The 15793-nt window shown below is 33.8% G+C and overlaps 1 protein-coding gene across 1 annotated transcript in view; it reads left to right on the plus strand.

The window, feature by feature from the left end:
• The window catches only part of LOC108913141 (mothers against decapentaplegic homolog 6), a 101110-nt gene extending 87804 nt beyond the window's left edge, over positions 1 to 13306 (plus strand). Inside the window, exons 4-5 of the mRNA XM_018718625.1 lie at positions 9445 to 9651; positions 11775 to 13306. Of these exons, the coding sequence (XP_018574141.1) occupies positions 9445 to 9651; positions 11775 to 12097 (530 nt within the window). The 3' untranslated portion in view covers positions 12098 to 13306. The remainder of the gene's footprint in view (positions 1 to 9444; positions 9652 to 11774) is intronic.
• Positions 13307 to 15793: the final 2487 nt, after the last annotated feature.

The raw sequence follows: 15793 nt of genomic DNA on the forward strand, positions 1-15793 counted from the left end.
ATTATTGAAAATGATTATCATTTTCGATAATGGTACTACGTTTGTAATCACCCTGTATATGTACTCATTTAAGACTAGTCCTGTATAAAGGAAGGTGTTTAAAAGTCCTCTAAGACTTATTAATACGAACAAATCCAATACAACCAAGTTATTCGTCGCATGCACGATTGAAAAAAATGGGTATTATTCCCAAGGCTCTGTTGAAATGCCAACGATACCCGTGCGAATTCACAATGAATGAACATTTTAGAGAAGGCGAGCCAATGGAGTGACCTACATTTAAAGTCAACTTTAATTTTCATAGTTTGATGGCGTCTCCGAGGCGCCATGGAGGTAAATTATGTGAAATTAGCACAGAGCTGCGCTGCACTTTATTGGCAAGCGATTGAAGAGTGAAAACCTCGCGTCGGTTAGCCTATATTATAGCGGACGGTCTACGTCGAGCATGTTTGAATATGGGTACGCGATGCTTGCTGGGAGCCGTTCGTAAACTGCTCAGAACTTTTCGAAGGTGGAGAAGTCGTTCCCAGTTATCGCATCTCGGTTTCCAGGCTTCTGTTTCGGTAATCGTAAGACTGATATTTGGGGTGCACGGAATCACCATCATTATCTTAGTGTAGGATAAATGCGGCAATTTTTTGTAGGACATACAGTATACGAAACGATAATGTTTAATTAGGTGTGGTGTTAAATGTTTTGAATGACTAACACTATATAAGTAAAATGTCATTCTCAATAATCGTGCGACGACTGAGGCGTGCGCAGAGTGCGATTCCATGTGCGTATCATTTTAGAGAGTTCCAAGAATTGTTAAAGATAGAAAAAAAGATATTTTGGTAATATACTGTATGGTTATGTATTCAGGAATTCTTCCCAAAGACCTGCTTACACTTTTTTCTTCTTTTTTATTACGGGACTTCGGTAATTGATTTTAAAGAAGGCCCATGAAAAAAGTTTACGTAGTGTTTACATTTAATATCATTATCATGTCTTATATTCAATATTTCTTCCATTCAACAGTTCCACGACATCCTTTTTACCATGCAGATGATGACAATTTTCCTATTCTTTGCGTATGGTAAGGCGCATTATCCACGGCAATCACTGCACCAGGTTCAACACGAGGCAAAATAGATGCAATCAATTTTTCAAAGACCCATTGCCCCTCATGGTAGTATCCTGTTCGTCGCGATTCGAACACGCTTCTTGGCTCTGCTGATGTTTAAAGTTTGCCAAGCCTTAGACACCGTATCGCTACTATACAATTTTATTCTTTTCTAATAGCTTACTCTTTTGATTTCGCTAACCATCAAATTGGCCACTAATAACCACCAACAATTTCTACTTGACGTTGGTTAGTGGACTAAAATGTAAAAATAATGTATTCCACGCTTATGACACGCACTGACACCTCATGCCCCTGTAACAACAGAATGTTGCAAGTACGCTTGCGCATACTAATCGAAATATTATGCGAATTGTACAATTTACTTGCAAAGAATACACAAATATTTTATCAGATTGATAAGTATTAATTTTAGTTTAATTTATTTATAACTATTGCGTACTATATTTACATTGGAACATAGAAAATACCATTCATATTTTATATCTTACGAAAGGGAATAGTAAAACGTAAAACATTAACAATTTTGAGCATAATTAAATAAATTTTTAAGCCACATACATATTCGCTATTTATAAAAAATCTCACATTCTTAATTTAAATCCTAACCTTGACTAACGTTCTGAGTCATTCGACAGATCCTCGTTTGTATTTTCGTCTTTCGAACGTCCTTGAGTTTACACTATCAAAATATTAATATCTAAATCATCAATCATATACTTAATCACGGTATATAACACCTACCAACATTTATAAATTTGCAATAAGGAGAAGCATAATCAGTATTTATAATTCCTTACTCTCATATTAAAGTCTGCGGCACACTAATAAAATTTAAGCGGACCACCCATGAGATAATTTCCTCGCCGTACAAGTTTCGTTCTTATTTTAAAATATCGAGTAAAAGTAGAAAATTTGTAACATACGATAGCACCTTGTATATTTCTTACTGAATCGAAGTTATGACAAATGTGACCGGTTTAAAAGTCGGATTGGTCGGAATTGACGCTTTCCCAAATCCACGGCCTGCTCGACCTAACCAATGTCACTCAGGCTATTGCACTAAGTGTTAATTTTCAGTCTCGAATTAATTTCATGTTTCTGGCAACTTTTCAATAATTCTAAAATTACAGCTATTCATTTACGGACAATGTAACACACGTAGGACATTAATCTGTCGATGGTCCCACTATCAGCACTTTCGTTGTGACTGATGCTAAGGACAAGAATAGAATTTGTTTGCCTTATTTTTTGTCAAATTATTGCCTAGACATGTCACTCAAAAGGCAACACAGGATAGGAGAAATTCTTTTTTATTTTGTGCGCAAGGGATTTAGATGCTACGTGTAAAAAAGTAGGGTATTTCTAAATTAAAAGTGTACTACTTTCTGTCCTATATTTTCGCGTTTAAAAAAATAGAACAAGCGAATTTTCCTTAAACGTTTAATTACTGATTTGATTTGGTTTGCCGCAATCTGTGTTGAACTGGAAGCTGGATGTCTTTGAAGATGTTAAGACGCAGCGAGAAGGCAACGACCTCTATATGGCTTGCGCGAGAGCATAAAAGAGTTCGGAACAGAATTAACTGTTTACTTTGTACTAAAACCGGGCACAAATTATTAGTACATAATTAATATTTACATACTTTTCTTGCCTTTGAAAAAATATTTGCTTAAAAATGTACAATAGTAAAGAATATCTGAAATGTGTGAAATATCTTGTAGTAAAACGTCCGTGTACAGGGCGGCTCTTTTTAAGTACAGTATAATATAGAGGGTGATTCGGTTTAGGAAAATTCTGTTTTCAGTTCTATTGTCCAATGAGATATTTGCATTTTTAATCACATCTGCAAAATTCACAGTAATAAATAAATGTGTCCTTTTTTCGTAAATTTCATACCCCCGTCCCCCGTTGGACAGTCACTTTATACACTTACGTCACATAATACCAGTGGCGGTTTTACCATAAGAGCTGCGGAGCTGCAGAACACATAAAATTTTATGTATTTAATCATATTAAATATCAACAAAATATGTAAAGAATCCAAATGTACTCGCGTTAAAATAAATCTAGGAGCTTATATTATTATTTATTACGACGAGAGCTACGCTCCTTAATATATGCAACCTCATATACAAAATGTGTGCACAGCGAACGATTAGAAGCGTCCTTTGTTTTGATTGGCTAATCAGGCATGCAAACCAGTACACGAATATATGGAGTTATGAAACGTGTGAATATTTTCGTTTAGGCGTCTACGGATATTATAGTTATTAAAATGAATAGCGTTTCGTTTTTTCAAAAAACTTTATTTGTTTCTCTGCCTTATGAGGATAAACTAAAAATAAAAGAATTAGTTGGGCCAACACCACAATTAAATATTGAAGTTAGTAGAACAAGCCGAAGTAAAAGTTATAAAAGACAATTTAACAATAATGTATACACAAAAGCAGAGTGGGTGTGCGGGCGTGATTTAAAAAACACTGTTTTGTTTTCCGTGCTTACTTTTCGGTGGGGACAAAGCATGGATATACAGTGTGAAATATTTAAGTAATTTAAGTCATTAGGTAAAATAAACATAAGAAGTCAGTTAGATTCTGCATATTGGGATAATATACGGAAACACAATGAACAGGTAACGAAAAATCGTTATGTATTATCTAAAATCGTAGATTGCATAAAATTTTGCGGAGCTTTCAAATTAACACTTCGCGGACACGACGAGACAACAAAAATTCGGACAACCCTGATCTGTTTCGTGGACTCAAATTTTAGTGTAGTACTTGACGACATATTAAAAGAACATCTAGCCACATGGGTATGACCGGGATTTTCTGTGATGTATCGGGAATTAGTTGTATGGTCCTGGATTTCGGATTTGCACGTATAACTCCTGGAATATTATATAATGTACATATATATAAAAAAAGATGAAGAAAAAATCATAACACGGCGAGGAAAATTAAAATTCGTTGAATCGTTGGTAAATTTCATAAACGATTTTTTTGTTTATAAACAATATTCAATAATTTAATAAAATATATTTAGTTTATTCCAATTTATTTATACCGTCAGTAGGTAATCCGTGAATAGATATTTCAAAAATCGTTCTTGTGAAAATCTGTATTTTTGTATAAATGGATTGTTCCTTGAAATTCAGAAGTGCCAGGAAAATGCGTGATCTTGAAAATTTATTTATATATTTTTTTAAACTCCGGGCACTTAATATCCCGGAATTCAATTCAACAAATGTAACAACCCTAAGCAGAACACATTCAATCAATGTTCACGCGCCGCCACTGCATAATACACTTCACTTTAAATTTTGTACACTTATAAAATACAACATACTATACAAATTCTGATTCGATTCCATATATAAAATTTCTTGATATTTTTATAACCAAGTTGGGATAAGCAGTTGCTTTTGGTCTTAAGAAAACCCGCCTTTATAGACTCGTTTTCCTTCAGGAATGTAAAATATATAACAAACGGCCTGTAACTAATCCAAGCGCACTTTATGAGAGCCATTTCCTTTATTTTCTTCCGTGCCTGTTAACAGCGAGCCTTTTCTCACAATTTACTAGCAATTCCCCTTTTTAATTTCAAAAAATTAATACCGCGCCGTAAATGGCAAATGGAATTTCGAAAGATTAGTTGCATTATACCTACATAATTCTTCATTACACCTGTTATAATGCTATCAAGTCCTCATACACCTCATTAAACGAACTTTGGATACCGATTGGTATGTGGTAATTATTTATTTTTTTCAATCAATATAAATATAGTGTGGGAAAGCAGCTCTTGAAGATCAGAGTGATAATTTTAAACTACTGGATGGACAATTAGTCGCGAGCTTATTCGAATCTGAATGTTTTCGCTTTAATTACTCAAATATACAGTATGTACCTATAAATGGTTGTCTGTTTTATAAAGGTACATGTTTCTCAGTATGCTAATCTGAATTTTTTTTAACGAAAGAAATAGTCGAGTTGCAATTCGTTTTTTAACAAAAATAATTATTTTTGCCGCTCTGTACACATTGAACAGAATTTGTAATCTGTGGTTTTCAAATTATTTCAAGTCAAGTCCTTCTTCTTCTCTGTTTCTATTTTCTTAGGCTCGTATTCATAGTCGTTCCTTGAGGAACAAGGATCCCTTATTCCGTATTCCGCATGCCATAAGGATTACGCAATAAGGGATCCTTGTTCCTCAAGGAACGATTATGAATACGAGCCTTAAAGCACTGTGTGTAGTATGTGAATATCAGTGTCAACGACCTCTGACATTGACCTGGTTTAGGTAAATAATAAATATAATAATAAAACGCCTGATGCAATATGACAACAGAACGCTAGGCGAACAACAAAAAATAAATTATTCATTTTATTAGGTTTATTTTTGTTTCTAATGTATAAATAATAATTGATCATTTGTTGTCAAAATTTTTAACATTTCTTTCAGTGTATCCAAGTAGTTAAAACGCGCACGAAATAAATGGACGTAGTTGCTGATTTCTGGATATATTAACTAATAAGTTGAATGGATATGTTCAACCTATCGCTCATAAGATTGGATAATAAAGTATTAGAGTTGTCAGCTAAATTATTAATGACTTGCCAAAAGGCAAAGCGATGTGCTTGACAAAAGATGAGTTGGAAAAATTGCTATAAAAACAAATATATTTCTGATAAAAAACATCAATTGTCGTATGGCGCAGACAACTATGTAATATACCTTTGCCAAATTTTATTTTTGAAGTTACAGATTTAAAGTTTGATAACAAAGTTTACATTTTTTTCTGTGTGTGTGTTTGTCTATTAAAAATTTCAACATGCTCATGAAGAACTAATATTAGTTTGACTTTGTTTTTGCAATTATAAATACATTTTCTTAATGCCACCAATAAAAATTGTTTAGCTTATGCAACCAATTATACAGTATACCACAATAATAATTTTCAGTATCATCAGTATATTTGAATGGTGAAATAAAGTACGAGTAAAACTGCTTCTGCAGGTACATACAAGAAACACATAAAAATAAATTAATAAATAAATAAAAATAAAATTTGATGACGGAATGAACAAATAATACCACTTTACCGTTAGCTACTTGCTTTGTTGTTTATTGTCTTTCCGTATTTTGTCACGATGTTAGTTATCATCAGTCTTTTCCAACAACATGGATGTATCATATTTTAAAATTGCGAAATGAACGACGTGTGGTTTTCGCCATTCGCAAACTTTTTTCGGATTATCGATTCCGAAACATCTAAACTTTTCGGGAAATAATAGAAATCCCCCACCATGTACAAGGCAACAGAGAATAAATCCAATTTGGAGTATAATTTTAATCGAATACTCTATTTCACTGAGTATACGAGTAGTTTGAACCACAAAAGAAATATAATCATTTGATCTTTGGCCATTCGAAGACTGCTTTTTGTACTCGAATGTCACATTTTCCTGTGATGGATGACCCTGTCCAGTTTTTAGCGAATTATCGATCGAATTTCTATGCGTTCCGTATGATTTCACTTGCGCAATTTTCTTTTAACGATCCAATTACCAAGGCATCCTTAAATCGGGCGCATTTCGATAGACCCCAGACCAACTAATAGGCGGTGTAGCCGTCTAGACGGTGCACTTTCGAACGCGTTACCCAACGAGTGCGTATTACGGGCATTTTTTCGGTCTGGGCTCGGGAAAAATGCACTTTCTCGCGCGGATGAAGAAAAAGTCGCATTGGAAGCCGTAGTAGGGCACGGCGAAGGCGACCCGCCGGGGAAGGGGGAGGGAGGGGGCAGGTGTTATGATCGATCTACATGCACCTCACGGGCGCCGGCAGATGGACGCCTGGCGCCACGGGAGTGACGTCACCGCCGTGTTGATGTTACGCTCAGCGCACCTGTCAATGACACGAGGTGTTGCCAAGCGCCGCGGAATTCTCTTTTTTCCACTACTTTGGGCGGTTATGGTAAAAGCGTCGTCTGAGGTGAGGTGTCCCTCTGAACCGTAGGTCATCAATTAAATACCAACATATAGGGTGTAACTTCAGTACGTGACAATATTTGAAGATATTATTTTAAGACAAGAAATTAAGTACTTATTGGTGTTGCCTAATTTTCATATATTACAAAGACTATAAAATAGACCTTTTTTACTCCATTGCGTAATTTTAAAACGGTGGAAAGAAATTATAAGATTTTACAAAGCGTTTGGTAAAGGTATCCAAGTAAATATAAAATGAAATAACCGAATATTTATTTTATTCTTGTCTTTTTTTCAGCACTTGTGAATTAATAAGTTAGGTAAATTTATTGGAATAAAATCGTTTAAGATACTTTCATTCATCTTTCGGAATTTGTTGAATATTGAGCTTAATTGATTTGAAACAAATGTATCGGAAAAAAAAGTTTATGAATTATTTTAGCTATTTTTCACGAACAATAACTTATTATGGTTAGTTTCCAAAATGGTTGTGAGTAGAACTCGGAGCTCAAGAAGAAACAATTGCATCGTAATCTATGTACCGGTATTCTACTTATAAGTATTAGGTAGCTAATCCTAATATAGAATATACAGGGTGATACAGAGCTTATCCAAAAAAATCCGGATGTACAGGGGATTATGACAAATAAAATTTTGTAAAGAAAAAATCAAGAAGGGCAGTTCGAACATGATTTAAAAATACACTTCTGCACGGCACTGGAAACTGGTCCACTGTAAAACCTGACCTGGCACAATGGGTCCGTCACGGCGGCAGTGATAAAAATGGACAAAAACTGGAAAGAATTTCGCACGGAAAGGAATAAATAGAATTTTATAGCAATCAATCAATAATTTGTGGTTTTAAATGGTAAACACATTTGAGTCCGTCTTAGGTACTCAGTTTCTACGAACTAACACAAATGCTGTCTTGTTTCACCATAACACAAACGCTTTACCATAATACAAATGTTTTCTTCCTTCACTATAAATTAAAACGATATACATCAACTCCGAGAGTTACTATACACGCAAGCCATTTTTGACACTAACTACTAAAAAACTACTGTAAACACTATGGTAACGACTACTGTAAAATCGGATTTCAGTATTCGGAGTCGCTGAGGCTACGTGGCTCTCCACGCCAATTACGCATGGTACTAGAGACTAGAGTTGTCCAGCTATGAAATAATTGAAAGTGATGCAACTTCAATAATTTTTTTTTCGGAAATTATAAGGATTTTACGAAATTTTTTTAAAGATATTGACTCCATTTCTCATGCCGCATCTATTCCCAAATTTTCTTGAATAAGTTGGGAATCACCCTGTATAATATCATGCCCTCTCGTTTACTTAAAACGTATTTACTTTGAATTAAATTTACCTCTCCCGGCAACTTTTCGTCTCATTGTGATATTAGCACGTCTTGCAAAAAACTCAGTTCAGCTTTGGTATATATAGGGTGTTCTTCAAGCTCTGTGACGAACTTTGATAGTTGGTAGCTAGGATATATAATATCAACATTTTTTCTTACACGAACATATATCAATTAATATAGATGGAGATAATTTAGAACCACTATGTATATCATTTTTAATATGTCCTTTCAACTATAACTATGATGGTAATACTGAAATACACCTCGTCGCTATCAGAAAGTTACATTTCCTTCGTATGACAAGTATCTCGCGTTTCTTGTAAACGCAAAAAAAGAAGTAGTAAGAAAGTTGGGTTGCAGGAGCAATTAAAATTATTACGGAATAGCATGCGTTCGTTAAAAAAGTTGACATCCTTTTACATGACAGAATGAGATGTCTCGCTAGTAGGTCGGGTTTAAGAGGAGCAGTTGGACCACACACGCAGTTCAATGCAAATTTCAGACTCGTTCTTCAGTGTAGCTATCGGTCGAATCGATCTTTGATCCAATATCTCGGATAATTCATCAGTCCAGTCCTTCCAGCCTAGTAAAATATAGGAAGGAAAATGTCTGGCTCTTAGGAAATCATATTGATCGAGTTTGCTTTAGTTTAATGCATTAGTCAGAATATACTTACTTTAGTACCTAGTGGTCCAAGAAAAGTTTCCACTTGCAATTTTAAAGAGTGTGCTTTGAATTTCTGCCATGAGTAAAAATACCTAGCTTATACTTTCTGAAGGGTCAAGGTTATTTCCATTTTTTTATTATTCAAATTCACAGCATATGACGAAGATATACTCCGGTGCGCATTGAGTGCAAAAATGAAAATAAATCGAAAACGCTATAATTGCTTCCTTTTGATTCCATTATTATTGGAGCAATTAATCTATATGTAGTCTTTTTTTCAGATTCCTGTATGAATCCGCAGGTGTGGTGTAAGTTGGCGTACTGGGAACTGTCACAACGTGTGGGTCCACCTTTTCCTGTAGAACCTACGGCTGTGAATGTTTTTGGAGATGATCCCTATGGTGATGGTCTTAATTTAGAAACCTTAGCTCAACATAGTTTTAGTCCTCCCGAGTCAGTGCAGCAAGCTAGGCGTAAAATTGGCTTAGGTAAGTTCGAATTAGATTTAAGAAGCATATAGTACTGCGCAAGCTGTTAACGTTAGATACATATAAAGGACAAGAGGGTCTAATTATTGACATTGCTCACAGTTTTAGAGAAAATTAGGCCAACCGATGTCGGGTGGGCAGCGGGATCGAATCATCGATCAGTTCTTGAACCCGAAAAAGAGTCAATTCGTTGCTTAAACAGTTACAATATAGGATCATAAAAGTAATTAATACAATAAACAACAATAATAAATGTCAGATCAGAGCTGTTTTCTTTTATTCATAGTTTCAGAATCATAACGCATTATGATTCCGAAATCATGAATAAAAGAAAAGGGCTCTGATGTGGTCGATCGCAATGCCCCCTAGATCCTGATGGTGTACAAACGTCAAAATTTATGGGCAAGGCTTTGACTTATTAGCTGTATTTGTTTTACACACTTGGTCACTTTGGTTAATTCATTTTCAGTACACTTCTGACCAAGTTTGTTTTTTTTAAACAAGTGAACAAACCAAAATATGACCAAAATCAGTTCCCCCCTTTCCGATCTAATCGAGCCTAATATCGTGGTTAGTAAGTGAACAAGATAACCGAACAAAAGATAACCTACAAATAATAATAATCATTAACCTAAATAACAAAAATAAGCCGTTGATAATGGATCTGGATTCATCCGAAGAAGATATGTTGATTGTAAGTATGTTGGGCACAGTATGATTGACAACAACAACCTAATTAAACTGAAATTGAACAAACGTCAAATGTCAAAATTTAAAATGGAGTAGATGTATGTTTTGTTTAACCTAGAGTTTGTTCAAATCACGGCCACTTCTAATTTGGTCAACTTAACCAAACTGAACTAACCAAGTGGTAAAACAAATACAGCTATTATCTAATAGCGTTAGCTTTATAAACTCAATGCTGTCAATTTCCCACTTCTTGCATCCACCGCCCACTGCGCTATTTTGTTATTTTGTAGTTGAACAGTTCAATTGCGCGGTTAAATTACAAGTTTAGCTTAATTTAAAATAATATGTAGGACCGTCAAAAAGAACCGCAATTCGATAGCGTGCCAAGCGGGTCAACTGACAATGAGACATGCGTGAGCTGCTGCCTCAGAATACTTTTCACGTTCATCGTGCGGATGTTGCGTAATTAATTGCTATCCTTTGGTGTTTATGGTGGTGTATTGTAGACAATTTAATTTGTTGCTTTGTAATAAATAATGCGTACGCCTATGTTCCGCGGCTCAGTTCTGACAGCCTTAATAGGCCCATTCAATGATATATAATTTTAAACTTTTTCTTTCATTTCCTTCTAGTATTTAACCACCTAAATATATCTTAAAAAAATTAGTTCAATAGGATTAATAATAAGTGATATATTTAATTCTGAATTTGTAAGACCCTTAAAAAGGTCAACACTGAGGGAGAACATGTAATGACGTCACGATACCAGCCACTCGGCGATCAAGTCGCGAGCAGTCGGAGAGATGTATAGGTATTTGCTATACTTTTACCTACAGGGTCGGAAAGTCCCCATGGTTACGTGAGAGCTATAAAGAAAGTCATAGAAATCCGTGCGATAGAGAAAGATGGCTATAATGAAGGCGTCTAATAATCACCGCCCATTACGCCCTTCCACAAATAAGATCCACTTCTTATTTGTGGCGCGCTTTGCGCGGATAAATTACAGTCAGTATATGTTACCTAAATCTCAAAATCAAAAGATTATAATTCAATTATTTTTGCGTGTAACTATTTACAGAACGAATAAATTCGGTTGTACTATAATAATACACTTTTTACACAATACACAGTCGATACACAGTTGATATACTTAACAATTAATATTTAATGAATTTGTACATAGTAAACTATTAATTATCAACGAATTAGGCATTTTCATTTTACAAGTTTGGTACATAAATAATAAATAATAAACTCCAAGTTATAATATAATTTAAGTAAACCTAACACCTAACCCGACTTAACTTTAAAGTTAATGACTAAGTTAGGTTAGATTGTTATTCTAATATTATCTATTTGCAAAATACCTGAAAATTTATTACCTAACACATGTTATCCTTTAACATTTTAAACAATATTGTTTTTTTTTCCAGGAGTAACACTGTCACACGAAGAAAATTGTGTCTGGGTGTACAACCGCTCAGAAAATTCGATCTTCGTGAGCTCACTGACTCTGGAGGATCCCGATTCACCCTCACCTACAAAAGTACCTGCCGGCAACTGCCTTTGCATCTTTGACCCTGTCAAGGCAGCTCAGCAAAATTATGGATGGAATTTCACCCATCCCCAGTTCGGTCCCATCGACCCAAATTCTGTTAGGATCAGCTTCGTGAAGGGCTGGGGCCAGAAATATTCCAGGCGAGAGATAATGTCCTGCCCCTGTTGGTTAGAAATATTGCTAGCCCCTTGTAGGTGATTAAAAACATTTTTGATAGTAATGAGGGCGTCAAGGAGAAGGAAGGACTTTGTTGTTATATTTTTTTGAGAAAAAAATGTACAAAGGAGTACTATTATTAATTAATATTGTGATTAAAAAGCAAGTTTTTTGTACTAAAATGAAAAAAGAAGAAGCAAGGCTGACAATTTAAAATTTTGTTTTTTGCACCTGAAGGTGGACGAATTGTGCTGTAACATTGTTTCCGTCCGATTTTTGTAATTTTTTTTACAAGGAAAATGCCTGGTTTAAAACTAGCATCGTTTCGATCTGAATAACATTTAAAGAATTTCATAAAAAGCATTCCAATGATTTTGAATGAAACATTACTTGAGGCGAACAATATTTTATATATTATTTTTTAACATTACCTACCTGTAGATATTTAATGTTAGATTGATATATTTTTTAAAGAAAAAGAAAAATATGATTTTTAAGAGGACAAACGTGATGGGGTAATTGTCATTTATGAGGTTCTTGGTGATACTTCAACGAGCGGATTCAAAAACAAAATTAAAACAGGTATTTTCAGTTTTTGTGTAACTACCTCTGTAAGCGCAGGGTAGCCAAGATGTGGAAACAAAAAAGTTTATGTGCAGTTTTACAAATTACTGTTGAATCTGAGCGAATATGAACTTTTTATTAAATTGTAAAAGTTTGTACTATTACGAACCCGTTGGTACACTTTCCCTAGTTATTTCTTACTTCGCCTTATTCATAGCTCGGCGAGTGAGAAATACTTGGAGGAAAATGTTGTATAAAAATTGTATTTAAATTTTTTCAGAGCTAGACGTACTGATGTAAATTTTAGGATGTTGAAAATGCCTTATTTACATCTTAGAAGAAGATGTACTTTAAAGGTTTAAAATATAAATCAGTTTGTATTTTGGTGCTTTGAGGCATTAAGGATGTCTATGTAGTCAGGGACCACAATCTCTTAAACTTGTTTCTGATTTAAAAAAGCACTTTATTTTTGTATTACTCGCATAGTATGCACATGTGGCCACAGTACAATATTATCCTAATATTAATATGTACATAAACGAGGAACATAAGCTAGAAATATGTGGGTGTAGTGTATAGTAAGCGGACGGGGTGTTTTCCAACTTTTTAACTACATCACAAAATAAAAATATGGGATTCATATTTTTTCATTGAAATCTTATAAAAATATGCGTTGTGACGTCATTAACCAAAAATTTCAAATTATTTATTATTTATAAACTAAAAATAATGCATAAAATTATATTAGAAATTCCAGATTTATTTGATTAAAAATTATAAAAGTTATATTGTCATACTCATAAAATGTTGAATTTCTAGTTATCAAAATTTTCAAATTCAAACATTTAATGATTTTTCTAATTTTTCGCTAGGTGACATCATACACGTAAAATAATGTTTCAAATTAAACTACGAAAAATACCTATTTAATTAATTCTTTCATTAAAAATATTTATATATAAATATATTCTATTTTCTTTTCCGTTCATGGAAACTACCCTATTCAGAGACAGGTAATTAAAATTTGCATTAACTGTTAACTACCATTTAAATTTATTTCTTTTTAATAAACGTATTTAAATCATAGAAATTTTCATTTATGTACTTATGGCATTTTTAACAGTACTGCATGTAACAGAATGAAGACAAAACAATTCTTTGTATCCAAATGTATATATTTAAAATCTAGAGGAGTCAGAATCTCATTCAGACCTATTATACTCACAAACTAAAGGAATATTTTTTAATGATTTTCAGACAGATATTCTCCATATTTTAGTTGCTTGGATATTGATTCTTTTACGTCTAGCCCGTTTGGCTAGGGAAAACATGATTTTCCCAATTTGTTTTAAGATTTGTTTTTGGAGCTGGAATTTTCATATTAGAAGAAAGTTTCTATCTTCTCTTTATATATTTTGGATATATTATCAGATGTCGTTATAGGGTGAAATAAATTTTAAAATACTCAAAAAACAAACGTTGCAAATGTGTTTTTATTTTTTAGTGTGGTCCGATGTCAATATATCATGAATGGGATTTACTGTTAATATTTTTTGCAAATTTTAAAATGTCCGATAAAACGTACACTTACATTTTTAATAACAGAACATTATTCTCATGTGCGTACTTTGTGCAATATTTCCCAGTTATACAAAACTGTTGTGTTACTTATTATATTGATTGTGTATTAGCAATTGGTAATAATAATAAATTTGTTTCCTTTGGTTTCAAAAATTGAATATACGTTACTAGTCATTTAGTCAACTTTTACGCTAGGTCCAGCCATATAAATCTTTGTAAATTATAGAGTGCCTTTAAATAACAGCAAATATTGTAAAAATCAGATTATTGTACTATAATTGTAGAAATTTGTAATTAATTTGTTTTTATTTATTAATCTATTTAATTATACATTTTTGTATATAAGAATAAATTTAATATAAAATTCTCGAGTTATATTATTTAACTTTTTTATATATGATTATCTTTTTACTTTGTATGTCCATATCGTACCTATAATTTACCTTGAAGTTTTTGTTATTTATTATACAGAGTTGTACACGCTGAATACTCATATTTCCTAGTTTTTTTTTTCAGTACTAAAATTCATGACAATCAGTCAAAATAGCCCAAAAATGTAAATACTGTACATTAGTAAATACAGCACGGAGAGGGAGTGAAATCCCTTAATTTATAAATAAAAAACTATTAATTTATACAGCATCTGTTTTATTTCTTTAGATTTCCTAATAACGAGCTATTTACTGAAAAAATTCTCATAAACTGTTACAAACGATAATTTGTATCAATTATAAAAGAAGTAAAAAAAACTTATTGTTTAGGAATCTGGAAAATATATGATTTGATTTACCTAGTTCACCATAAATCCTCAAAGGGGTGCTGTCATCAATGTTATCCCAAGAAGTTACTCTTCTACTATCACCATGTCCGATGTTCAATGGTAGCAACATAAATCTAGAAAAAATCTAGGTGGCGTAGCAGTCAAATATGTGTTATAGCTGTTTTACATTGACAATTTATTCATCGATAAATTGACGAAGTTCTTCATCAATTAATTCACGAATTTATTGGTAAACAGTGTGGTTTTACACTGCTACAGACATTGTCAAGTTTTTTGACGTATGAATCGGTTCTACCAATGAATCAAAGAAGCAAATAAATTTCAAAAATATCACCTTTCCACTCATAATTCTAGTGATACAACAGCGGTACCGTTCTGACACATATTATATAAATATTAGTTTTTGTAAATAACAAATCAGTAAAAACAATGCAAAACTAGCACGACGCCACTCAATTATTTACATATTTCAATAACACGCGCCATTATTCCATGGCTAGAAATTGGCCTCAATGATTTGGGATCGAGGGGGATTATCCCTCTTTATCCTGCCTCATCTCGTGTAGGCCTGGACAGCCTTCGTAGGTGGGCCCCATCCGTCGTCTACCCCGACCGCAAATGCGGCCGGTGTAGGCGCTTTGTGGGACCTCCTTTTGTCCTGGCTGGGCCCCGCCGGCTAGGGCCCTTTCTTCTGGCGCTCTTCTTGCTTCGCCGGCTCGTCTGTGTAAACCCCGGGGGTAGTGTCATGTTTATGTGTGGTATGGTTGGGTAGGGTAGTGCGGCTATGCAGCCTGGGATGCGCTTTGCTAAGG

Source organism: Anoplophora glabripennis, unplaced genomic scaffold (assembly GCF_000390285.2).
Source record: "Anoplophora glabripennis isolate ALB-LARVAE unplaced genomic scaffold, Agla_2.0 scaffold478, whole genome shotgun sequence".
NCBI classification, from domain to species: Eukaryota; Metazoa; Arthropoda; class Insecta; order Coleoptera; family Cerambycidae; genus Anoplophora; species Anoplophora glabripennis.